This window comes from Caretta caretta, chromosome 1 (assembly GCF_965140235.1).
Source record: "Caretta caretta isolate rCarCar2 chromosome 1, rCarCar1.hap1, whole genome shotgun sequence".
In the NCBI taxonomy this organism is placed as follows: domain Eukaryota; kingdom Metazoa; phylum Chordata; order Testudines; family Cheloniidae; genus Caretta; species Caretta caretta.
This window is the reverse complement of record NC_134206.1, coordinates 293,196,016-293,220,886: the sequence shown is the minus strand read 5'-3', so window position 1 is coordinate 293,220,886 and position 24,871 is coordinate 293,196,016. Positions and strand designations below refer to the sequence as shown.

General features: G+C 41.1%; 1 protein-coding gene across 7 annotated transcripts in view; it reads left to right on the top strand.

Annotated features, from left to right (window-relative positions):
- Positions 1-24,871, top strand: part of USP15 (ubiquitin specific peptidase 15) — a 138,573-nt gene that overhangs the window by 91,568 nt on the left and 22,134 nt on the right. For 3 of the 7 annotated variants that reach the window (XM_048835942.1, XM_048835941.1, XM_048835944.2), the window contains 3 exons: positions 16,097-16,270; positions 20,221-20,379; positions 21,139-21,363. In XM_048835942.1, coding sequence (XP_048691899.1) covers positions 16,097-16,270; positions 20,221-20,379; positions 21,139-21,363 — 558 coding nt within the window. Of the gene's footprint in view, positions 1-2,669; positions 2,916-3,436; positions 4,463-7,053; positions 7,162-16,096; positions 16,271-20,220; positions 20,380-21,138; positions 21,364-24,871 lie in introns of those variants that run through there. The other 4 variants (XM_048835943.2, XR_007354602.2, XR_007354603.2 and 1 more) reach the window with 4 other exon arrangements.

Here is a 24,871-nt window from a genome sequence, read left to right as displayed (position 1 = left end):
TTGAGAAGGATGTTTTAAAAAACTCCCAGATAACCCTACAATTGTAAAAAGATGGAGAGAAAAGGGAGATCTTATTTATTTCTTTTGATTATCAGTTCAGTTAACTACTATTGCTTAACTGGATCAGGAGCTGAGAGACTCCAGGTAAAGCCTTCCCCTAAAAGTTTTGTTCATATGTTTAATCAAAGCGATTGGAAAGTGCATGCTTGGAGGGAAGGTTTCCCCACTGATTTAGAACAGAATTAAAACTATACGGTAAGTAGAGCCCCAGTTCTCTACAGTTATGTAAACAAGCCAATAATGTGACTCTTGTTTAGAATTTTTGTGATTTTTATCTGAGATTGAGCGTTTCCTCAGAATACATAGTCTTTCATGTAGGCATTGTTTCTGACCAGGCAAATTAGGAAGGATCTGTTATGCATGATGTGTCTAGTTCATAGCACATTTGTGAGAAATCTTGCTTTAAGGAGTTGGATTTTGTGGATACTCTGAGTAACATTATGTATTGGGACTAGATTTTTCCCTTATGGAGCCAAAGAAGAAATATTATCCCCACTTAATTGTCTACAGAGAAGCAAGTAAAAGACTTTATTTGGATTTGGTACTAATTTGGTTTGGTTTGACTGTTTCTCATCATTGACCACAACCAATTGATGAGCCAAAATAAGCAAAATCTACCAGAACACTAATGGTGATCTAGGTTATGTCCCAAAAACTAAATGAATACTTTATATCCGTTTTCAATAAGGATGGCAACGTAGCACACGGGGGCAAAGGCAGGATACCTAATGGAAAAGCGTGCATAGAAATGGAAATTACCACATTCAAGGTGGAAGCAAAACTCAGAGTTTAATACACTCAAATCAGGGCTGGATAATCTCCATCCTAAAATACTGCAACAAATGGCACAAGAAATTGCAAGTTCAGTAGTGAGTATTTTTAATAAATATTTCAAATTGGATGTGGTACCATATGATTGAAGAAGAGCAAGAATAGTAAGTATATTTAAGGGGAAATTTAGTACATCTAATCTGTCTGGACTTCAGTATAGCACCTGATATGGTTAAACATGGGAAATTGTTAGTTAAACTAGAGAATGTGGGGTTTAGGATTGAAATTCTAACGTGGTTAAGAAAGTGGCTAACAGAGAGACATGGTTTCAGAGGAACAGCCGTGTTAGTCTGTATTCGCAAAAAGAAAAGGAGTACTTGTGGCACCTTAGAGACTAACCAATTTATTTGAGCATGAGCTTTCGTGAGCTGTAGCTCACGAAAGCTCATGCTCAAATAAATTGGTTAGTCTCTAAGGTGCCACAAGTACTCCTTTTCTTTTTAGAGAGACATGGGTTTTTCTGAAAGGAGAATTCTCCGGCTGGTGGGGGGTTAGTATCAAGGAGTGCTCCTGGGGCCGGTTTTGTTCAACATTTTATCAATGATCTGGATGATGGGATTAATTGCGCCCTCAGATGACACTAAACAGATGACACTGAGCTGGGGGGAGAGGTAGATACGTTGGAGGGTAGGGATAAGGTCCAAAGTGACCTAGACAAATTGAAGGATTGGGAAAAAAGAAATCTGATGAGTTTCAACAAGGACAAGTGCAGAGTCCTACACTTAGGAAGGAAGAATCCCATGCTCCACTACAGGGTGGGGACTGACTGGCTAAGCAGCAGTTCTGCAGAAAAGGACCTGGGGATTACAGTGGATGAGAAGTTGGATATAAGTCGACAATGTGCCCTCATTGCCAAGAAGGCCAACGGCATATTGGGCTGTATTAGTAGGAGCATTGCCAGCAGATTGAGGGAAGTGATTATTCCCCTCTATTCAGCACTGGTCCCCCCACTACAGAAAGATGTGGACAAATTGGAGAGAGTCCAGCAGAGGGCAACAAAAATTATTAGGGGGCTGGGGTACATGACTTATGAGGAACTAGGGTTATTTAGTCTGCAGAAGAGAAGAGTGAGGGGGGATTTGACAGCAGCCTTCAACTACCTGAAGGGGGGGTTCCAAAGAGGATGGAGCTAGGCTGTTCTCAGTGGTGGCATATGACAGAACAAGAAGCAATGGTCTCAAGTTGCAGTGGGGGAGGTCTTGCTTGGATATTAGGAAACACTGCTTCACTAGGAGGATGGTGAAGCACTGGAATAGGTCACCTAGGGAGGTGGTGGAATCTCCATCCTTAGAGGTTTTTAAGGCCCGGGTTGACAAAGCCTTGGCTGGAATGATTTAGTTGGTGTTGGTCCTGCTTTGAGCAGGGGATTGGACTAGATGACCTCCTGAGGTCTCTTCCAACCCTAATATTCTATGATTCTACTAGTGGAGTTCCTCAAGTATCTGTCTTGGAACAGATCTTGTTTAATATTTTCATTAGTAACCTTGGCACAAAAAGGAGGAGTGTGCCAATGAAGCGTGAACATAAGAATGGCCATGCTGGGTCAGACCAAAGGTCCATCCAGCCCAGTATCCTGTCTGCCGACAGTGGCCTATGCCAGGTGCCCCAGAGGGAGTGAACCTAACAGGTAACGATCTAGTGATTTCTCTCCTGCCATCCATCTCCACCCTCTGACAAACAGAGGCTAGAGACACCATTCCTTACCCATCCTGGCTAATAGCCATTAATGGACTTAACCTCCATGAATTTATATAGTTCTCTTTTAAACCCTGTTATAGTCCTCTGCTGATGATGCAAAGCTGGGAAGCATCGTCAATACAGAGGAGGATTGGAATATTATACAGGAAGAATTGGATGACCTTGAGGCATGGAGTCAAATAAATTGGATGAAATTTAACAGTACTTAAGAGCCTAATAACCAGAATTTCAGCTATAAACTGAGGCTCATTACTTGAAAGCAATGGAGGAGAAAGACATGAACCATAGGAAGACTGAGTCACCAATGTGAAATGGCTGTGGAAAAGGTAAATGCAATACTAGGATGTGTCAAATGAGGTATTTCCGGTAGAGGTAGGGAAGTATTAATGCCACTGTACAAGGCATCGGTAAGACCTCATTTGGAATACTGTGTGCAATTCTGATCACCATGTTCAAGAAAAATGAATTCAAACTGGAACAGGTGCAGAGAAGGGCTACTAGGATGATCCGAAGAACTGAAAAGTCTATATGAGAGAAGACTAAAAGGGTGGTATAATTACCAGGGATCCTAGAAATCCTTTTGACACAAAAATACACAGAATTTGCATTTTTACAGAGAATCTTTAGATTTAACATTTTGTGAAAAAATAAAAACCTATAAACTAAATTTTACTGAAAGTATCAGTGTTACTTATTCAGTTTGCACAACTTCCCCCTCATGGTTGATTTTTGATTGCACTTTAAATTTACATAGCTAAATATACACAAATAAACTGCTTTGGCATATAGAGGTTACTCAACAGCGTTTAGGGGTTTGTGTTTTAATGCATCTCAAATTTCACTTCAGCCTCCAGACATGAATAATTAAAGTTATGAAAAGATGCTGACAACTTTAAAAATCACCCCTAAAGAATGTGTCACTGAGTTTGGCAAGGACAAATTTCACGTTGATGGTAATATGCTGTTCTGTACTGGATGCAACAAGGCTGTAGATCATTTGAAGGCAGACAATTGTAGAACACATGGAAAGCACTAAACATAAACTGAATGAAAAGAAATTAAAGCAAGAGGCTGAAACAGCAGGCCCATCGACTCCAGTAAAGAAACAATGCACTGTGACTGGATAATTCTAGCATTTTACAACAGCATGAAACTGTCACTTTCAGATTTGTTTGAATGTGTGTAAAAGACATTCCTCTGCATAAAATTGATTTAGCCGTTGTCAGAGATTTTTTGAGGAAACATTGAGAGGTAATGCCAGTCCCAAATCAGATCAATTGTATTCCCGTTATTTACCAACTCTCTTTGAAGAGGACACACAGCACCTTCTCAGTGACCTGAAAGGAAACTCGATTGCCGTGATCGACAAAACAACTGAGTTAATTTCATGGCTGGAGCATCTTACGTCATCAACTGATAATGCGAATGGATCTGCAGCAGCTCAAAGTGCTGCTGATAAACTGAGACAGTACAACCTAAAAAAATAAACAACCAGCAGTTGATTTTCTCCATGTTGTTCATGCACTAGATCCTAAACAAATAGTTGCTGCTTGTACAGGTTATGAAAGTGAAACAGCAGTTAGAGCTGTCCGAAGAATGCAACATGGAATGGCTAGTGTATTTAGGGATTGCCAAAGACGCATTTGGAAACGTTGAGGATCCCATTTACTGATGGGTGGCTGTTGAAGATCACATTCCCAACCTGGCAAAACATGCAGTGGTTCTCCTCCAACTTGACTGTAGATTCAGCTGACATGGAAAGAAGTTTCAGCCAACTTGGGGTTCTTTTTTGTGCTCAGCACCAATGTCTGAAAGACGAAAATGTGACTGGAATGCTGCAACTCTATTTTAACAACCAGGACTAACTCATAAAGTGAGTAATGTTAATATAAAAGCAGATTTTCACTTTATTTTTGTGTATTTAAAAAAATCTGAAAATATAGAATATAGACAGAAGTACTTGGTGTATGTAAGAAATACATTGCAATTATATTTTATTTTCATTATAATGATTGGCACTGGTAGGCTTCGAAGTTACTTGCTTAAAGATTTTAAATATAGCAATAAATCTTTGTGTTCAACTGATACATATATGTATTGTGGCTAGGGAAAGTAAAGTTCAGCTTTTCATTTTAATTGTGAAAAAAATCTGATGGGGGGCGTTATTGGAGAATTTTTGGGTCTTTATCACTGAAAACTAGAATCCCTGATGATTACTCTGTATAAATACATCAGGGAGGTAAACACCGGGGGGGGGGGGGGGCAATTTAAGCTAAATGTTGACACAAGAACAAATGGTTATAAACTGGCCATGAATAAATTTAGGGTGGGAATAAGAAGGTTTCGAACCATCAGAGGAGTGAGGTTCTAGAAAAGCCTCTCAAAAAGGAGTAGTTGGGGGCAAACAACCAGAGTAGTTTTAAGATGGAACTTGATATATTTATGAATGGGATTATATGACAGGGTTGCCTGCAGCAGGGTACTGGACTAGATGATCCAGGAGATCCCTTCCAGCCCTATGCACATCAAGTTAAAGATATAGGTTAGTAGGCCATATGTGTAAAAATGTTTACTAATTCTTCAGCTAAACCAGAACTAAGAACATAGAGGGGCTGTACTGGATCATATCAATGATCCATCTAGCCCAGTATCTGGTCTTCTGACAGTGGCCCGTGCCAGATGCCTCAGAGGGAATGAACAGAACAGGGCAATTGAGTGACCTGTCCCCTGTCATACAGTCCCAGCATCTGGCAGTCAAAAGTTTAGGAACACGCAGAGCATGGGGTTGCATCCTTGACCATCTTGGCAAATTGCCATTGATGGACCCATCCTCCATGAGCTTATCTAATTCTTTTTTTAATCCAATTATACTTTTAGCCTTCACAACATCCCATGGCAGCGAGTTCCACAGGTTGACTGTTTTGTGTGAAGAAGTATTTCCTTATGTTTTTTGTTTTAAATCTGCTGCCTGTTAATTTCATTGAGTGACACCTGTTTCTTGTGTTACGTGAAGGGGTAAAGAACACTTCCTTATTCACTACCATCTACAAACTCTTAAGTTGGATCCTGCAAGAATCTGTTTGTCAATTATTGGTTCTGAAGTACTAAGACAAAACTAATTAACAAAAACCCCTGAGAAATCCCAGGTCTTTCTTGTCATCTTCTACTTACTTAGATTAATTGTGGAGAGATACCTCATTGTTTCAATTTGAATGCAGTGTAGGCCCACGCCATCAACCCCCCCCCCCCCCCCAAAAAAAAGGCACAACAAACGGTTTGCCAAAAAAGTAGGCATAATTTAAAAAGTAAAATCTCCGGAAGACACAAGCTTCAAAGATTTTTCTATGAAAAGGGGATTGTGGAAATGCTAACAGCATTCTACAGTTAAAACAAATGCATTTCAATCAATAAATATTTTGTGTTTCAGCAAATCCAGGAAAACTAGTGACTTGCATCTACAGCATTCCAAAACACAATTTTATATTAAGTGATAAAATCACTTAGTAATAACAAACATGGGTACAAGTCCAAATAGTATAAAGATTGGAACTTAATTTGTTGTCTTTTTGGTTTTGTTGACCACATTCCATGTTCAGCTCTGTCTGCACAATCAAATGCTTTGACATTCCAAATCTACCACCCTGTCTTTAGTTAGATGAAAGACAAGTGGTGTCATAGTCCTAAATATCTGCTCATTCCAGTATCTCTGGTTGCATCATCAAGTTTGCTTGTCTGCCATAGACTTCAGAAGCGTGCTCTGTGTTCCCCAGTAATGCACCTTTAGCACCACATTCTGCCATGAAAAACACATTCAAGTCTCCAAACATCAAAAATTATGTTATTTGCTCTTTTAGACCCTTGCTTCCCGGACAAACCTCTCCTAACTGAAGCTGCAGAAAAAGATGAGGACTCTTGCATTTTATTTAACCTACTTCCTAAAAATGTTGGTGTCATGTCCAAAGCCAGCAAGTGGTGGTAGTGTTAGTAACCTTCCACTATAACGTTTCCGTCAACCGAATAGAATTGTACCTATGACTAGATGCATTATTGATCACAATGCAGAGGATCAAGAGATGACTAATGTACATATTTGTTTGGTTTCCCCAAACCTAGAACTCCTGTCTTTGCCACCAAAGCAGTCTTATGTTGAAAAAGCACCAAGGCAAATTATCTCACCCATTCACTCATTCTTGCTGAGGAAGAATGTCATGTCTCAACCAGACAGATTTCTTGATTTCTTAATGCAAAATAATAAGTGAGCACTGGGTTCTGCCTTTAGAATTTTAATCACCCAAAATATTCAGATAAGCTTCTGAACTGAATTTTTAAAACTGTTGAGGTTTGGCTGATATCAGAAATATTTCTCATCTGTAAATTCATTTTTATGAAGATCCATTACTGTACCTGTGACTGTACAAAAGATGAGACATCCAGAAAGTTTGCTTCTTTACCTTTATTTTCTAGAAATGCTTTGACTAGGACACGTGAAGAAAAGCTGAACAAGCACAAGTAACAATCTTTGACTGCTTTGTCCACCTGACTTCACAAGAGAAAAGGCAAGAAAGATTGGTGAATCTGAATTGCAAAAATTGCATTTTGTAGGTTTCAAAGGAAGTTGTTTTCCTCTGATCTTGTGCAACCTTTGGGTGCAGAACTGGAATAAAAACCACTATACTTGAATATGGCTTAACTGCTGGATTGCGTCTTAAGATAGTGTATAAAAGATAGATGGTTACTCATGGCTAGTAAGCAAACTGGACTTTAACCTTAAAAAAACAGTTTTGTACTTGAATTTTGAGCCCCGAGAGAAATGCTTTTTTGCTCATAGCTAGGCAGCTTCATCACAAAATTGCACTGTTTCACTGGAATAGACGGATGGAAACAGGATGATTTTTTATTGTTAGTTTGTGTTAATCCTCCTCAGCTAATGTGTCTGATCTGGACGTGCCTAAATTTAAAATTAGTCAGTTAGAGATTATGATTAACAAGGGGGAATCACTTCTTTTGATTGAGGTTTTAAAAAACTATGCATTTTTGTTCACATTAGCAAAGATATTAAACTATTCACACTAAGTAATTAAAAAATTAAGCTTGTTTTCTTTCCTATTCTTGTTACTGATTTACTAAAGTATTGAGCATATTTGGTCTCTTGAGAATTGTGGAGCAACTGCATTGAAAGGAAATGATTCAAATTCCACATTACAAAAAACAACTTTGTTTTTGAAGGGGATTGCTTCGGCTATTTCCCAGGTACTGGGGAAAATTCCAGTTTAATTGTATGAATTAATAGCGTGACTGCCTATAGACAGAAGGATTCAAGGCAATTGGTGACATGGCTCTGAATATTCACAAGTTGATTTGTATAATAAGATTATACTGGCTTACAAATGAGGGTTCAGTTACATGAGTTACTCATGATCCCAGGTAACTTTGCCAAGATATTTATTTAAAAAGAAAAAAAAGTACTAGTAAATGATGCATGTATTTGTTAGTGCACCTTATAAAGAAATACATATGCTACACAGTTGCAATAGAAACCTGCTCTGAAAGTTGATGTAGAGAGCTACTTTTTTATCTTAGGTGAAGTATGTGACACTTGGGTAACAACCAAATTTTGCATATGCCCTAATTTCATAATAAATTGGTTTTGGTAGTCACCAATATATTACATTTCTAGTATGACAACAGAATAGTGGTAGTAAAAGATCTATTGTGTAAGGTTGAGGTTTGTTGATGGAAAAATCCCATGGGGTTACCTAAAATAGACTAAATCACAGATGCTTTAAGGATCTCACACTGCAGTGGAATCTCGGCGCTGACCAATTCGTTACGTTCATTGAAAAAGAATAGAAAATTACTGTTGACTTTTTTTCTTTTATCCCTTGAAAATTTGAAACAGATGTTTCCTTATCACACTTTTCTGAGATCAGTGGTGCTCATACAACAGTTGCCTGGGTACTTTTTAAGGAGGAAAAAAACATTGGTACATTTGTTTGGAAAGCTTCCTACCTTTTCTCTTCCCTTCTTTGGGTATTGACTTATAAACAGATACCAAAAGGTTGCATTTTAAACCTGCTAGCCATGACAGTGTTTAAGTTGTATTAGTGTGTGTATATATACCAATTTCATCTCCTAGTCAAGTGGTGTAATCATGGACCGCTGATGAAAACATTCTTTCAGGAGGCTGAGTAAAACTGTCAGATCCTGCTCTCTGGGGTGAGGAGGTGTTGCAGTTTCTGTCCCAGCCTGGTGTGGAGGGAAGAGCCCATGGTGGAAGGGTAGAAGGAAAATGAGCCAACCACACACTCATCCAGCAGTAGTAGCTGCTGTTGGACCCAGCTCCACGCTCTGGTTCATTGGCTCTTGCTGCTTTCAGACTTGCTGTGGCAGGCTCCGAATGATGGGGGACTAGCCATATCACCTCCCCAACAGGGTAAGGGATGGGGGGGAAGGTCAGCAGCCCCACATAACACTCCAAAGTGAAGAAAAGATGCTGATACCAGGGCTCAAGGGATTGGAGGACGGGGGGTTCCAGATGAGCCATAGGGAACTGGAGCCATTGAAGAAGGGAGAGGGGTGGGTGCAGCCAGGACTTGGAGGCATTTGGGGTGATTTATAAGGATTATATGGATTTCTGTGTTGGGAGGGCAGCAGAAGGGCACTGCGGGAGTAAGTATGGGTGGGCATCGGGAGAAGAGGGAGGTTGGGCAAGGGAAGTGGTTTAAGGGATGGTGGGGACTATAGGGGAGGTTTTAAGAGGTGGGTTTGTTGGGGAATGGGACTTGGGATGGTGAGCGGTGGCGGGGGTTGGCAGGTGATGTTTTATGGGCACATTTGGGGAGATGGGAGTTGGGATGGTGGAGAGGTGAGATCAGTGGGGGGCTGTGGCAGGAGGAGGTTCTGTGGGGTTTGGGTTTATATAAGGGGTGGTGGCTGTGGGTTTATTTGGAGGGTGCAAAGAGGTTGGGTGTGTTTGGAGATGAGTTATTGGAGTTTGATGGGTTTAAGCAGGGGCTGGGAAGATGGGTTATTTGGGGGTTGGATAGGAGTCTGTGGGAGAGGGAGTTATTTGGGGTTCTGTGGTAAGATTGTGGAGATCCATGGGGGGGGGGCTGGGAGCGCAGGGAGCTGTGTGGCAGTGCCCGTGGCCACAGTTGGCTGTGTCTGGCTCCATCTTCCACCTCCGTCTCACTTCTTCCCTCTCTCCCTCGCTGGCACTAACCCCCGCTCCCCTCACAGGAATGGAGTCATTGCAACTGCGCTGGGGCGGGGGCTGGCTTGCTGCATGCTGATTGTGCTCAAGATGGGCTCTGCCTGCGGCATCACTATAGGGCCCCACAGATTCACCTCATCCCGCTGCAGTGCTCTGGGGACTCTCCCTGTTTGTCCTCCTGCTCGGCAGTCAGGCAGCTCAGTGCTAAGCTGGCTCTGGCACCACAGGATGCAGAGCTATGCCTGCTGATCTGGTGGGCAGGTGGGCTCGCAATTGGAAGGGCTGAGCCTTTTCTACCATTAGCTATCTGCTACCGCTGACTGTAAGAAATATCTTCAATATTTGTGGCTCCAGTGTCCAGGTAGTCTACCAGTTCTGTTATTCAGGAGCAAAAATATGCATTAGCCATAGTCCTGTATTAACCATTTCTTGGCTTTGAGCAATTAATGACTGAAGAATCTTTCGTTCTTCTAGTTGTTAAAAAAACAAAAGATTGTGTAGCTCTCCACAGAAGTTTTTTTTTTTCCTCTGGAGGCGTGGAGATATTAACATAGGATAAACAGCAATCTTTGATTCTTCTATGTCACTTGGTATTTTGGGAGCATCAGCGGTGGCAGATCACTTGTATCCTTGGGACTGAGTCCTCTAAAGAAACACAGGATTGGTAAATTAAAATTCTGTGTGATTATTTATTTGCCAAAGCTCCATGTAGACAGGTAAATCTTACTTCAGAAAGGTTTTGCTTTTGTGTTTGGTTTTTTTTTGTTTGTTTGGTTGGTTTTTTGTCCTGTGATGCTGCTATAAGCTTTGGGTGTGCTGACATCAAGAGCTACAGAATTTCAGTGAGCATCATGTTATTTGCACTGTTATGACCTGTTTTTCCTTTTGAGAGCAGCAATATGTATTCAGCAGTATTGTTAGCTTAAAACACCTAGTCTTGGACTAACTCGTATTAAACCTTGGAGTCTGACCTGTGTGCCAGAATCAGATGAGGTGAAACAAGACCTACTTGAAAATACTCCTGAACATACTATTTTTTTCCTTAAAAACCTAACTGAACTCTTTCCAGTTTCTGATTAGAAATCTAGAATAAATTCTAGATAATACTTCAGCATTTTGGACAAATGCATGTTGCCTCACCTTCTCTAAAACTGTTGTGGGTCAGGTTCCTTTACCAACAACTGGGAGGACATTTGGTTCCAATCAGTGTCTGCTTTTGAAGGAATCAGTCTGTTCCTTTCAGGCATCTTGTAGTCTTTACTCCCTCTTCTAAAGCCCAAGTTTGTAACATTTCCACTTACTTGTCATGACATCAAATCCTGAAAATGTAATCTGTGAGAAAGCAAGATACTTGCTTTTGGAGCACTACACAGTGTATGTCTTGTAACCTAAACTAACTACTTCTGTACCCATCTTATTTCTGTAAATATTTTAGTGTCTCACAGAGTTCCTAACCAAAAAAAGCTGTGTTCTAATTTTCATTACTATTTTCTTAATCAGTGCTTTTTTTTAGTGATTCTTTTGCTGTAACTGACTTTGCTAATGACTTTAAAGATATTAAGATGTCCCAGGTTGAGAGTCTTGAATTGGCCTTTTGTTAACAGAAGCCACTCCTCTGCTCGGAGATTTCCGAGGGAAGAGCTCCTCTGTCACACTGACCAGCATCCAGCCTGGAAACCAGTACTGAGCCCAGTACCGATACTCAAGACCTGGAACTACAGGATCTGGTCAGTGCAGAAGAAGAGGAGGAGGGCCCCCTGCTAGTGCAGACCATCTCCTCCCGAGAGAAGGCAGTGTCAGGTATGGGTGGCTCGACACCTCAAGAAGACTTCAAAGCTCACCAGGATCTATTGAAGAGAGTGGCCTCAAACCTAGGGCTGGAAGTGGAGGTACTGAAAGACTCCTCCCACAGCCTGGTCAACACCTTGGCCGCAGTGACCCTGTTGAGGGTGGCCCTACCCCTCAATGAGGCCAGTATCGGTTCAATCAAAACCTTATGGCAGATGCCTCCCACTTCAAAGGGCAGAGAAGAAGTACTTTGTTCCCACCATGTGGTATGAGTACTTATATTCCCATCCCCCTCCTGGGTCTCTTTGTGGTCTTTGCGGCCAACAAAAGAGACAGGCAGGGGCTGCAAGGTGTGACCCCCCAAGGCGAAGGATTCAAAGAAACTAGACCTTTTTGGTAGAAAAGTTTATTCTACTTGTGGTTTGCCCCTCCGCATCTCCAGCGAGTAGGCATTGCTCAGGAGGTATGACTCTAACATCTGGGATCCATTTCAAAATTGAAAAACTCGCTGCCCCAGGAGTCCAAACAGAGATTCTCTGCTTTGGTGGAGGAAGGGAAGGCTATAGCCAGGGCTTCCCTGCAAGCTGCCCTTGACACCGTGGATGCAGCTGCCAGAATTATGTTATCAGCAGTAGTCATGTAAAGATGCTCCTGGTGCCAGTCCTCAGGCCTATCTTTGAGGTTCAACAGTCCCTTTTGGACTTTCAGTTCGAGGGAGTTTCCCTCTTCTCAGAGCAGATGGATGCGAAGCTCCATGGTCTGAAAGATTCTAGAGCCACCCTCAAGTCCCTGGACCTCTGTGCCCCAGCACCTTCAAGGAAGCACTTCAGAACTCAACGGCCAGTCCAGGTCTTGGCTGTGCCAGGGCCTGTTTAAGAAGGAAAGCAGGGCTATAAGCAGAGACAACCACGCCCACTTGCTTCAACCTTGCTACCGGGCCCTCACAAATATTCGCCAGGCCCCAAGCAGAAATGTTCCCTAGTGCATAATCTTCTCATCAGGTCAAATGGGACAACAACTGGATGGTAGACTTCCTCCTAATTATCTGCAGGACACATCTGAATTTGCCGTCTGAAGTCCTGCTGATTTAACTCCTGTCTATAATCTCTTCAAGAACTGAACATTTTCATAAAAATTGTTTAGTCTCTCTCAACATGTAGACAAAGTGAAATAGTTTCCCCCAACTTTCATAGCTGTCTTCTAAGTGGTGACATCTGAGATTATAGAAGAGGTGACAGCTCTGTATTTCAGAAGTACTTACTTTGGGTATGTCTACACTGCAGTTAGACACCCACAGCTGGCCTGTGCCAGCTGACTCAGTCTAAGGGGCTATTTAACTACCGTGTAGATGCTCAAGCTGCAGCCCGAGTTCTGGGACTCTCGCACCTACCAGGGAGCCAGCACAAGCCCAATCATCTATGTCGCAATTAAACAGCTCTTTAGCCCAAGCCCCAGAAACCTGAGTCTGCTGGCACAGGTCAGCCACAGGTTTTTAATCGCAGTGTAGACATACGTTTTATCAGATAAATTCCATGTGTTCCAATCCCACAGTTTGTGTCTTGTTGTATTGGAGCATTGAAATGGTTGTAAAGAAAAGAGAAAAATAATCTGCAGCAAATCTGTGGCTCTACTCAGACCAGTCTGAATAGGTATTCTGAGAGAGACAGAAACCCATGTGTATTATATAGGTTTGAGGTTTTACAGTAACCAAGGGTATATGTTTTGGTTTTCATTTTTATTGATGTTGCTACGTTGGGAGCTACAGTAGGTCAGGGTAAGGTCACATGGTCAGATTAAAATTTACAAAAAATAAGGCCATCGCATTTTTTTTCTGATCACCTACTCATATTACTAAATGTTATGTTACATTTGAATACTTTTTGGTAATCTTAATTATAATTATTACTTACAGACCAAATTCAATTTAAAGCAACACTGTTAACTAATATATTTGTATGAATCTTTTAAAAATCCATTCTAATGGAAACTGTATTTTTGCCTATTGAGAGTATTTCTCTGCAGGACTTACAGCCCATGCAAAAAAATGTTGTGGGGGAAGGGGACGAATGTGACATACACATGTGAATGTGAGATCACATGCATGGGGTTTTTCTATAGGCTTGTGCTCTTGTCTACTCACCATAGACAAGAATAATTTGCCTAAAAAGGGGAGAGAAGTTTGATGGTGATAAAAAAAAAAATATTCTTTCTCTCCCCGTCTGAGTGGTGAAACTGATGCTGTGCTTCTCCCCTTTCAATCCTCCCCATCATCTTCAGTTAGCTTCCGAAGGAGGTTGTAAACAAGTAAGAGGAAGAGGACCCAGCTGTACTCAGTCACTCCCTTTATCCTTACTAGGAGGAGGATGGGAAGGAAAAAGAGCTGCTTGTTCCTAGAACCCCCTCTTGCTTGGAGAAGGAGAATGCAGGAGACCCTTGTACTGTGTAGTGGAGGAACTCGGTCCAGTCCATGTGTGTTTGTGTGGCATAGCAAATGGGAGTATGTGATATGGGGGACATCTTTGAGGGAGCAGAGAAGGCAAACTGATAGTTTTTGTTTTAAGTAAAGCTGCATGAGAAAATGGTGTAAAAACTGGATGATGACGAAGTCTGAGTTGAAGGGAAAAGTCATGCTGAATTTTCCAAGATGTGTTAAATGGTTTTTCAGTAGTTCTCATGAAAGGATTCCCTTTAAATGCTAACCCAAGAATGCAGACTTGTTCAGAGAACAAATAAAAGGTTTCATCAGACAAGCTAAGGCCTTTGGAGAACTGTTTTAGCTGTCTGTGTAATAAACAGCATCAGAAGGCATTATTATGGATGGCTTTCTGTATTATCTCTATTCTGTAGTTTATAAGGTTTCCAGGATGGCATTAAGACCGGATACAAATCCCACTGAAGCAGAATAGGTTTTGTAAATCAACCCAGAGATGTCTCTGCTTAGTGGCCAGTGCCATTGGTGGACAACAAGTAACCATTAAAGGAAGCACAGAACCCAAACAGGTTATAAATACAATGCTAGCATTTTAAAGTTAAATCATTAAAGGAAGCTGATCTAACCAGCCACTGAGAATTACTGTGGAAGGTCACTGCACTTTTCACTGAATGTTGTTAGATGAGAAATTGTCTTTAGGTTTGAATTTGATTGGCTCTGTCAGGAAAAGATAGAATATCAGTCCATTGCTGTTACTAGTATTTGATATTTTGACATGTTCATCCACGTAAATAACCATATTTTCTTATCACTCCTGTAACCTTGATGCTTCGACCAGGAGAAGCCAGTTTATTAGTCTTCCAAGTTCTTAAAGAAGCTGTAGTAAATACTTGTAAACAATGTCTTTTCCCACGGTTGGTGGAAGGTAGACTCTCAACCTTGAAACACAATATTTAATCTCTATTATGGCTTGTTCTTGGGGCATTTGAAGTGTATACTGCATTCTGTCGGTGAAACTTTTCAAAAGCCATCCCTCATGGTAGTGCCAGTAATGACAACTGCCACTGTAGCAACTAGGCTTGGTATAAAACCATTACATTTGTTGGGTAGAAATTTTAGATATTTTACTTCTTAGTAGTAGTATTACTATCAATTTTGGAGTAACTGCACCTTTGACCTTCTCCATGGTCTGCTCTGGGAATGCCAGTTCGGGTTTCAGGACTTTAGCCTACATCTCCCTGGACAGGAATCTCTGTCCCTTCTTTCTCCAGAAAGGCTTTTAGGCCACAGTCCCCTGCAGTGCACTTTGATGACCCCAGCAAGCCAGTTTGACTGTAGACAGCACCTAAACTCTGCTCTCTCTCCAAGGGCTATGAACAGTGTATGGCACACAGCTCGTTTTCAGCAGAGTACATCTATTGAGGACATAAAGCATATAGAAAATAAAGAAATAAACATAAAAGGACTTACCCTCTCACTAAACATACCAGAAATTGCCCAAGGCCTTGGCAAGTTAAAAAGCTTCCAACCCTTCTGGCAAGGGCTTGGCTCCCCCCTTGGGCAAAAGTTCATGTCAGTTGGAAAGAATGCTCTGAGTCTTTTTAAACTCAACTGTTCTATGCCAAGTTCTTCCTTTGTACCTTTGCCTTTCCTCTGGGACTGCCCTAACCCCAATATATGAAAACCACTCTAGAGGGAAGTACTTCTCTGGAGCTGCTTACAAACTCAGGCACTTGAGTAATCTCTCCCCACTATTACTTCCTGGGGGAGCTGTGCTACCTCCCACCTTGGATTTGCCTACAATCCCTGACCCACAGTGATACATACAACATTCATAAATGTAATACGTGATCCCCAAATACACTGCATATGGCTGCAATACTTATCGTAATTACTGCTTCTACAGAATGTTGTAATTTCTTTCCTGCAGGTATTATAGTTCAGTTATTAACAGGCAAATATTTATTTTATTTGACTTACAGAAAAATGGCTACTGTAACAAAGATTGAGCATTTTTTGCAAAGCTAATTAAAATCACCCTTTTTATTTTAAGTATTTAATATTTCCATTCACAGTGTCTGAGCAACACACCTCCACTAACAGAATACTTCCTAAATGACAAATATCAGGACGAGCTAAATTTTGACAATCCTTTAGGAATGCGAGGTGAAATAGCAAAAGCTTATGCAGAGCTCATCAAGCAAATATGGTCAGGAAAATACAGCTACGTCACACCAAGAGCATTTAAGGTTGGTATTACTTAAATTATAATTTGAGTTTGAATGTATACAGTGAATTTGTTTTCGCAGCTGAAGTATATGAAATGTATAAAACATATAACAAATAATTAGGGCTGTCAATCACAGTTAACTCACACTGTTAACTCAAAAAAATTAATCATGATTAAAAAAATTAATTGCGATTAATCACAGTTTTAATTGCACTGTTAAACTATAGAATACCAGTTGAAATTTATTAAATATTTTAGATGTTTGTTCTACATTTTCATATGTATTGTATTCAGTGTTGTAAGTGAAATCAGTGTATATTATTTTTATTACAAATCTTTGCACTGTAAAAACGATAAAAAATAGTATTTTCAGTTCACCTCATACAAGTATTGTAGTGCAGTCTTTTTGTCGTGAAAGTGCAACTTATAAATGTAGATTTTTTTTTTGTTACATAACTACACTCAAAAACAAAACTCCAGAGGACATGCTTCCATGCTGATGATGCTCATTTAAAAAAAAATGTGTTAAATAAATTTGTGACTGAAATCCTTGTGGGATAATTATATGTCCCCTGCTTTGTTTTACCCGCATTCTGCCATATATTTTATGTTATAGCAGTCTCAGATGATGACCCAGCACATGTTCATTTTAAGAACACTTTCACTGCAAATTTGACCATATACAAAGAAGGTACCAATGTGAGATTTCTAAAGATAGCTACAGGTCTCAACCCAAGGTCTAAGAATCTGAAGTGCCTTCCAAAATCCGAGAGGGACAGGGTGTGGAGCAGGCTTTCAGAAGTCTTAAAAGAGCAACATTCTTTTAAGTTCCTATGCAGAAACTACAGAGCCCAAACCACCAAAAAAGAAAATCAACCTTCTGCTGGTGGCATCTGACTCAGATAATAAAAATGAACCTGCATCAGGCCACACTGCTTTGGCTAGTTATTGAGCAGAACCCATCATCAGCATGGATGCATGTCCTCTGGAATGGTGGTTGAAGAATGAAGGGACATATGAATCTTTAGCTGATCTGGCACATAAATATCCTGTGACGCAGGCTAGAACAGTGCCATGCGAATGCCTGTTCTCACTTTAAGGTGACATCATAAACAGGTAGTGGCAAGCATTATTTCCTGCACATGTAAACAAACTTGTTTGTCTGAGCAATTGACTGAACAAGAAATAGGACTGAATGGACTTGCAGGCTCTAAAATTTTACATTTTGTTTTTGAATGCATGTTTTTTTGTAGATAATTCTACATCTGTAAGTTCAATTTTCACGATAAAGAGATTGCATGACAGTACTTGTATTAAGTCAGGGGTGGACAAACTTTTTGGCCTGAGGGCCACAGCTAGGTAGAGAAATTGCATGCAGGGCCATGAATGTAGGGCTAGGGCAGGAGGTTGGGGTGCGGGAGGGGATGTGGGAGGGGGTGTGGTGTGCAGGAAGGGGCTCAAGGCAAGGGATAGGGGCACAGAAAGGGTGCAGGTTGTACGAGGGGGCTCAGGGCAGGGGGTTGGGTTGCAGAGTGTGGGAGGGGGCTCAGGGCAGGGGGTTGGGGGCTCAGGGCAGGAGGTTGATGTGCAGGAGGGGTGCGGCAGGGGCTCAGGGCAGGGGGTTGGGATGCAGGCTCCGGGCTGGCACCGCTTAACTTGAGCGGCTCTGGGGTGGCAGTGGCGTGCAGCAGGGCTAAGGCAGGCTTGTGGTTCCCCGTTCCCAGCCAGTGGGAGGTGCGTGAGGCGGTGCCTGCAGGCAAGGGCAGCATGTGGAGCCCTCTGCCCCCTCCTCCTCCCCCAGAGGCCACAGGGACGTGGTGCCAGCCGCTTCTGGGAGTGGCGCCTGCCTTAACCTCGCAGCACCACAGGGGTGGCAATCGCGTGGGCTGGATCCAAAGCCCTGACGGGCCAGATCTGGCCTGCAGGCCGTAGTTTGCCCACCTCTGTATTAGAATTGAAAAATACTGTTTCTTTTATTTCTTTTATTTTTTTACAAAAATAAATATAAAGTGAGCACTGTACACTTTGTATTCTGTGTTATAATTGAAATCAATATATTTGAAAATGTAGAAAACATCCAAAAATATTTAAATAAATGGTATTCTATTGACAGCCGTACAAATAATTTTAAAAAATGAGTTTTGAAACAGTGTGCTAGCGGTCCATTCAGTTGACTGCCTCTTAACAATTTAGAGCAACAAGGTGGGTGAGGTAATATCTTTTATTGGACCAACTTCTGTTGGTGAGACAAGCTTTTGAGAATTCTCCCTCTCCCAGATGCCTCTCTTGAAAAAGTCCAATATTATCTGACCTCCCTTGTTTCTCTAATATCCTGGGACCAATGCAGCTACAACAACACTGTACACATCGTAACAATTTTTCAGTCAACTATTTACTTTCTTAAGAAAAATCCCCCCCAAAAAATCTAGTTACTCTTTTTGCCGTGCTTTGTATTCATTATATATTTTAATTCAAAATGTTAGTTCTAGCGTCATTTCTGTCGTGCTACATCTTTCCCTTGACTGATTTTCGGGCTGTTTCATCTTGATTTTAACATGCTCTCAAGATGTTTTTTCTATAGTTTAGTCAGAAGTTTATGTAATTTTTCTGGGCTCTTTTACAAGAATAAGACTTTTTTTCTTTATGCTTATTTGAATAATTTAGAAACATAAGACGATTTACGAAATATTTCCTGTATTATGCTTCCCTTTAAAAAGTAATGTGGACGGTTCATAGTATTTTAAATAGGACACCACTGATTCATTTTACTGTGCTATAATTTCCTCTTTCTTTAATTTGATACTGTATTTTTATATCCCAGATCTTTGTTAGCTTTTGGTTATTGTTAATAAGCATACTAATGTTTTTAGTTGTTGTTAATCCTCATTGTCTTCTGGTCACTTACTTCTCTACCATATATTTTTTTGCTTCCATGTTATTTTCCTTTCATTAATATTTTTACCTTATAAGTCTCTTCTTACAGTGTTTTGTCTCTTGCATATGTCTGTCAGTTATAGTCTTTTTTTTTCTATTCTATCGTTTACATTTGTGGGGGATTGCGAGAGGTTTTTTTTTTCTTTTCATGTTTACTGCACTAGATTAACCCCCCACTGGTGATAGCTGTCCTCAGCAGTAGGAGGGCATTGCACCGTGGGGCTGTTTCACCACCCAGAAAGCAAATAATGTTTACCCAGCGAGGGCAGCATTAAACTGTGGCCAGAGCTCCATTAGTGCCCTGCCTGTAGAGGCTGAGGGGAGGAGGTGCTGAATCCTTGCATCATTTCTACTTCCGCCTTCCATCATGGACATGCCCCTTTGCCGGCCATACCACCACTTCCCTACTCTTGGGGTGGCACTCTGGCTCCAGGCTCCCTCGTTAGCAGTGATTGATCTGCCATTGTTTGCCAGCCCCAAATCATTTCTGAAAAAAATATCCTCCTTGACCCTTCTTCGTCATTCAACTGGTTTGACGAGCTTTAGCCTGCTTCTCTTGTACTAACATAGCAGCCTGTACGCCTATTTTTTCATTATAGTGTTTACCACTATGGCACTTTCCATATAGTATCTGAATGTCTCACAAACATTTAAGAATTTATCCTTACAATGCTCCCCTTTACAAATGGGGACACTGAGTTACAGCGAGGTGTTAAGTGACTACTCAAAGGAGTAATCTGTAGTATAGCTGGGAATAGAACCCAGACCTCCTGCGTACCAGTGCAGTGTGTTTTAACCACAAAAACACCCTTCCTCTCCAAGAGCTCCTCCCATAGCTCCATGCAAGCATTTTCAGCGATGTAATATTCCTTGCTATGGCCCCTGAGTGGCAGCATTCTTGAAAACACAAGGTACCAGATGCAATCATTGATTTCCAAGCATTGTTACGTGCTGGCAGCCCCTGGCTATCTATTGGTTTACACAAAATCAAACATTAAATTTCCCAAACTGAAAATTTTCATATATGCTCTCTAGACACAAGTGGGACGATTTGCACCTCAGTTTTCTGGATATCAGCAACAAGACTGTCAAGAACTTCTAGCTTTTCTTTTAGATGGTTTACATGAAGATTTGAATCGGATTAGGAAAAAGCCTTATATTCAATTAAAGGATGCAGATGGAAGGCCAGACAAGGTAATGTTCTTAGTATTGGTTTTCTTTGTGTTTTAGTTCATTACTTAATGCTACAGTATGTTGTAAGATATTGTTGCCCCTTTGTCAAGCATTAACATTTTGGGGGGCTGCTTAGTGGCAGAATTTAGTGGAAGAGAATTTAATGGATACAAAGACTCAAGATATTTTCTAGTCTCATTTATTTACATGTACACAATTCCTGATTACTTTGAAAAGAGATAGCAAAAAGAGCATCAAGGCTATACAGAGATAATTCCACTTGCAGAGACTCCATCCAACACACCAAGAAAAGCAGGTGCATTTTGGCCCCCTGGTCTTGCAGTCTCTTTCTTTCAGCATACTTGTCAGTTCCTGTTTCCTGCCTCTCTCATCTATACTCCTAATTGGGGAAACTCCACAGCCCTAAGTTGCTTGTCTGTAGAGCATCATTATACACACTAACCCTGGGCTACTTCAGATGGGGATTTTTGTCTTCAACTTCCTTTTTGACCTGTTACTCAGCCAAATAGATCAAACATCCATTGGAGCGGATTTCTGAGTCTCTATCCTAACAAGTGTTTAACTCTCACAATCCCCTTAACAAGTGAGGTGTCATTGCTGTAGTCAGCCCGTGTGCAGTCCTTGGGGTCAGACTTTTTTTTTGTACATTTAATCCATGTAATGGATAGTCTCATATTAACGACTTGTATCAGTAATACATAACATGCATTTCATTAGTGTGTTTTTTTTGCTATAACCCAAGTTCTATTTTAATTGTAGGTGGTTGCTGAGGAAGCCTGGGAGAACCATTTAAAAAGAAATGATTCCATCATTGTAGATATATTTCATGGTCTTTTTAAATCCACCCTTGTTTGCCCTGAATGTGCAAAGATTTCTGTAACCTTTGATCCCTTTTGTTACTTGACACTTCCATTACCCATGAAAAAAGAACGCACTTTGGAAGTTTATTTAGTTAGAATGGATCCACTTACTAAACCTATGCAGGTAAGAAATATTTTGTTTACGTAAAACGTCTGTGGTGTTAAAATCTTTTTTTCTGTTCATGTTTTTAACACTTGACAGAACAGGCAGTAAATCTGACAAATTAAATTTGTCAGGATGGTACGGTTTTTTGACTTTCATCTCTGTTACTTATTAATGAGGAAACTTTGTAAAAGACACATTTTACTATAACTCTTCTGAATTTCAAGGAAGATATTGATCATTTATTTTACTACTATATTAATTTCCCCTAACCTTTTAAATCCAGGCTGTGTTCTTTATTATTATTATTAATTATTAGTTTGTTTCAAATATTGTCAAAATAATCTACTTGCTATGCAAACATAAAGAAATGCACAGTCCCTGCCACAAGTCTAAAATGACGACAAACATCAAAAGTTCGGTGGAGTACAATGCACTAGTAAAGTGAGTTCTTGATACAGATTTTTATTTTTTATTAAATATGTAAACTATGCCCAGTTGCCCTCAACTTTCCATTATTAGTCAGCAAATATTCTGTAGTCATCAAAGGATCTTCAGAAAATATTTGAATCTGGAAAGGGTGGTCTTGTGGGCCAATTCAAGAGGGAATTAGATGCGAAAGGAGTGACTTGGAACAGAGCCCATAGACTATTGTGGGAGAAGCAGACATTGATTCATAGACTGTAGTTGGTGGAAGAGATTGTAGGAGATATGTAAGGGTGGTTAAATAGGAAGGGGCTGAGTTGTGAAAGCCCTTGAATACTTGAACCTGGTGTAGTAGAGGCGGGGGAACAGTGGAAGATGGGAGAGAAGAGTGACAATGCCAGAACCGAGTTACTTTAGCAGCAATATTTTTTGGACTGAAGGGGGCAATGTGCATGTTAAGGAGGCCAGAAAGGAGGCAGGTACAGTAAGTGAGGTGGGAGACAAGAACCCGATGAGTTTTGGCTGCAGGAGCAGAAAGGAGGTTGGCTTGTGGAGGGGGAAAAGTCAAGGTTTGGACATAATCTGGTTGGATGGGTCAAGGGAAAGAGGAGTCGAAGATAGCAGTTACACAACTGAGTAATAGATAAGATAGTAAAAAGAAAAGGAGTACTTGTGGCACCTTAGAGACTAACAAATTTATTTGAGCATAAGCTTTCATGAGCTATAGCTCACTTCATCGGCTGCATCTCATGAAAGCTTATGCTCAAATAAATTTGTTAGTCTCCAAGGTGCCACAAGTACTCCTTTTCTTTTTGCGAATACAGACTAACACGGCTGCTACTCTGAAACCAGAGAAGATAGTAACATTAGTAGTAAATGGAGAATAGTGTAGCAGAGAGGGAGGAAAAAAGCAGGAGTTGAGTTTAGGTGCATTGCGTTTAAGGTAATAGTGTGACTTTCAGGAGAAGTTGAAGAGACAGGTTGAGCCCTCATGGTTGGATATGAAATTTTTTTTCATTTGGAAATTAACTCATGAGATAATTGTCTATTTCTAGTTACTCTTGTGTCTCTTTGATGCACATAAGTGCTAAGAAATGTCCGTCTGAAATCTTCTTGGGACAAACTATGCATGCACAGACAGACATGTTTCTGGACACAATCCTGAAGAGCTTAATATTAAATCTTTGTTTTGGTCATCTGATCGGTGTTCTGCATCTCCATGCAGGAGCCCAAAGTTCAATCACTTCCCCAGGGTGAAAGTGCTGCAAAATAATGTCTGTCATCACACAAAACAGCAATCCATTTGGCAAGTTAAAAAGTTGCATTTTTAGTCTTTGAAAAAGCACTGGCAAGCCTACAGTGAGAAAGATTGCCAAGAATTAAAAATAATCATCTTCGGAGTTCTTATCATAGTTAAAGAAAAATTTCACCTGCTTGTTGTTCCTACCAGTTTTTTCTGAAACCTTGAGTAGTATCTAGAACATCTAACTTCAGTGTTGTTATAATAGTTGTTAACACCGTGTGACCATGCTTGGATTGACTTGACTTCTTTTTCCTTTGTACTTAATGGAATTTAAAAAAAAAAAAAATCTAGGGGGAGGATTGCTGCATATCTCCATGAAAGTTTCATCTGGCCCTCTCAGGAGGATACAAGGGACATCCCTGTGTGCATAAACAACATTGCTCTGCATGTCCCCTCAACCTTATCCTACCAGGATATGAAAAGCAGATAACACTATTTCTGTTCATTGCACTGCTACCGTTTCTCGTACAAGTAAAACAATGAAAAATCGATACCTGTGTCCTATTAACTTAAGAGTTGGGCTGGGCACCTCTTTACATTTAAACACTGTAAGGAAAAATGCATGCACGCACTTACACAAGATTCCTTCCCCTTCATCGGGCTCATCCATGCATAACTGTTGGGACTGTCTAGGCTGTGGTGGAGTCTTGACAGGTCCTGGCTTGTGGCATAGCTGGATACCCTCACCCCCACACTGGGTTCCCCTCCTCGTGCCCAGAGCAGGGGTCTCTGTCCAGGCTTCTCCTAGGTGTCCACAGTGTCTGTGGGTGCTGGTGGGCATCTCATGCAGCATTTTATAAAAGCATCAGGTCTGTGGCTCATCACCAGATGGATTGCTAGCCTCCTTGGCCTTGTATGCCTGTCACAGTTCCTTTGCTTTCATGCAGCACTGTTACCGATGCCTTTTGTACCCCTTCTCCTGCATCCCCTGTGCAATCTGCTCGTAGATGTCCACGTTCGTATGATTGGTCTGTAGTTGTGCCTGCACAGCTTCTTCTACCCACGGGCACAGGAGATCCAATATCTCCTGTCTCTCTAGGCAGGAGCATGTCTAGTACATGGAGCTGATGTGGTCGGTTAGACAGCTGCACACAAGGGAGAGCTGCTAGGTGTGCTTGCCATGGTGAGCAATCAGGAAAAGGCATTTCAGAAATACGCAGGAGACTCCGGGGCAGTGGAATTCACAATTGTGACTAGAACAGTCAGTGTTGCAGAGAACAGCATTGTTGGAACAGCTGCTAGAGAACTGTTAGAGTTGACATAGGTCATGCAGTGTCTGCACTTACACTGCATTGACCTTAGTAGGTCGACTAAAGGTTAATGAAGTCCCTACCCTCTGTTTGCCAGAAGATGGGAATAGGCAACAAGGGATGGATCACTTGATGATTACCTGTTCTGTTCATTCCCTCTGGGGCACCTGGCACTGGCCACTGTTGGAAGACAGGCTACAGGGCTAGATGGAACTTGGGTCTGAGCCAATATGGTCGTTCTTTTGACTATGGCTCAAAGTCATTTGGGGAGGTGGTTTAACTGTGTCACCATAACGGGTTGCTTATGTTTTCCAGAGACAAATTTGAGTGTAGACTTATGCATAAATAGGTCAAGACAAAGCGGATTACTTTGACCTAACTTTGCCCTGGTCTACACTAGGACTTTAGGTCGAATTTAGCAGCATTAAATCGATGTAAACCTGCACCCGTCCACACGATGAAGCCCTTTATTTCGACTTAAAGGGCTCTTAAAATCGATTTCCTTACTCCACCCCTGACAAGTGGATTAGCGCTTGAATTTGGGGTACTG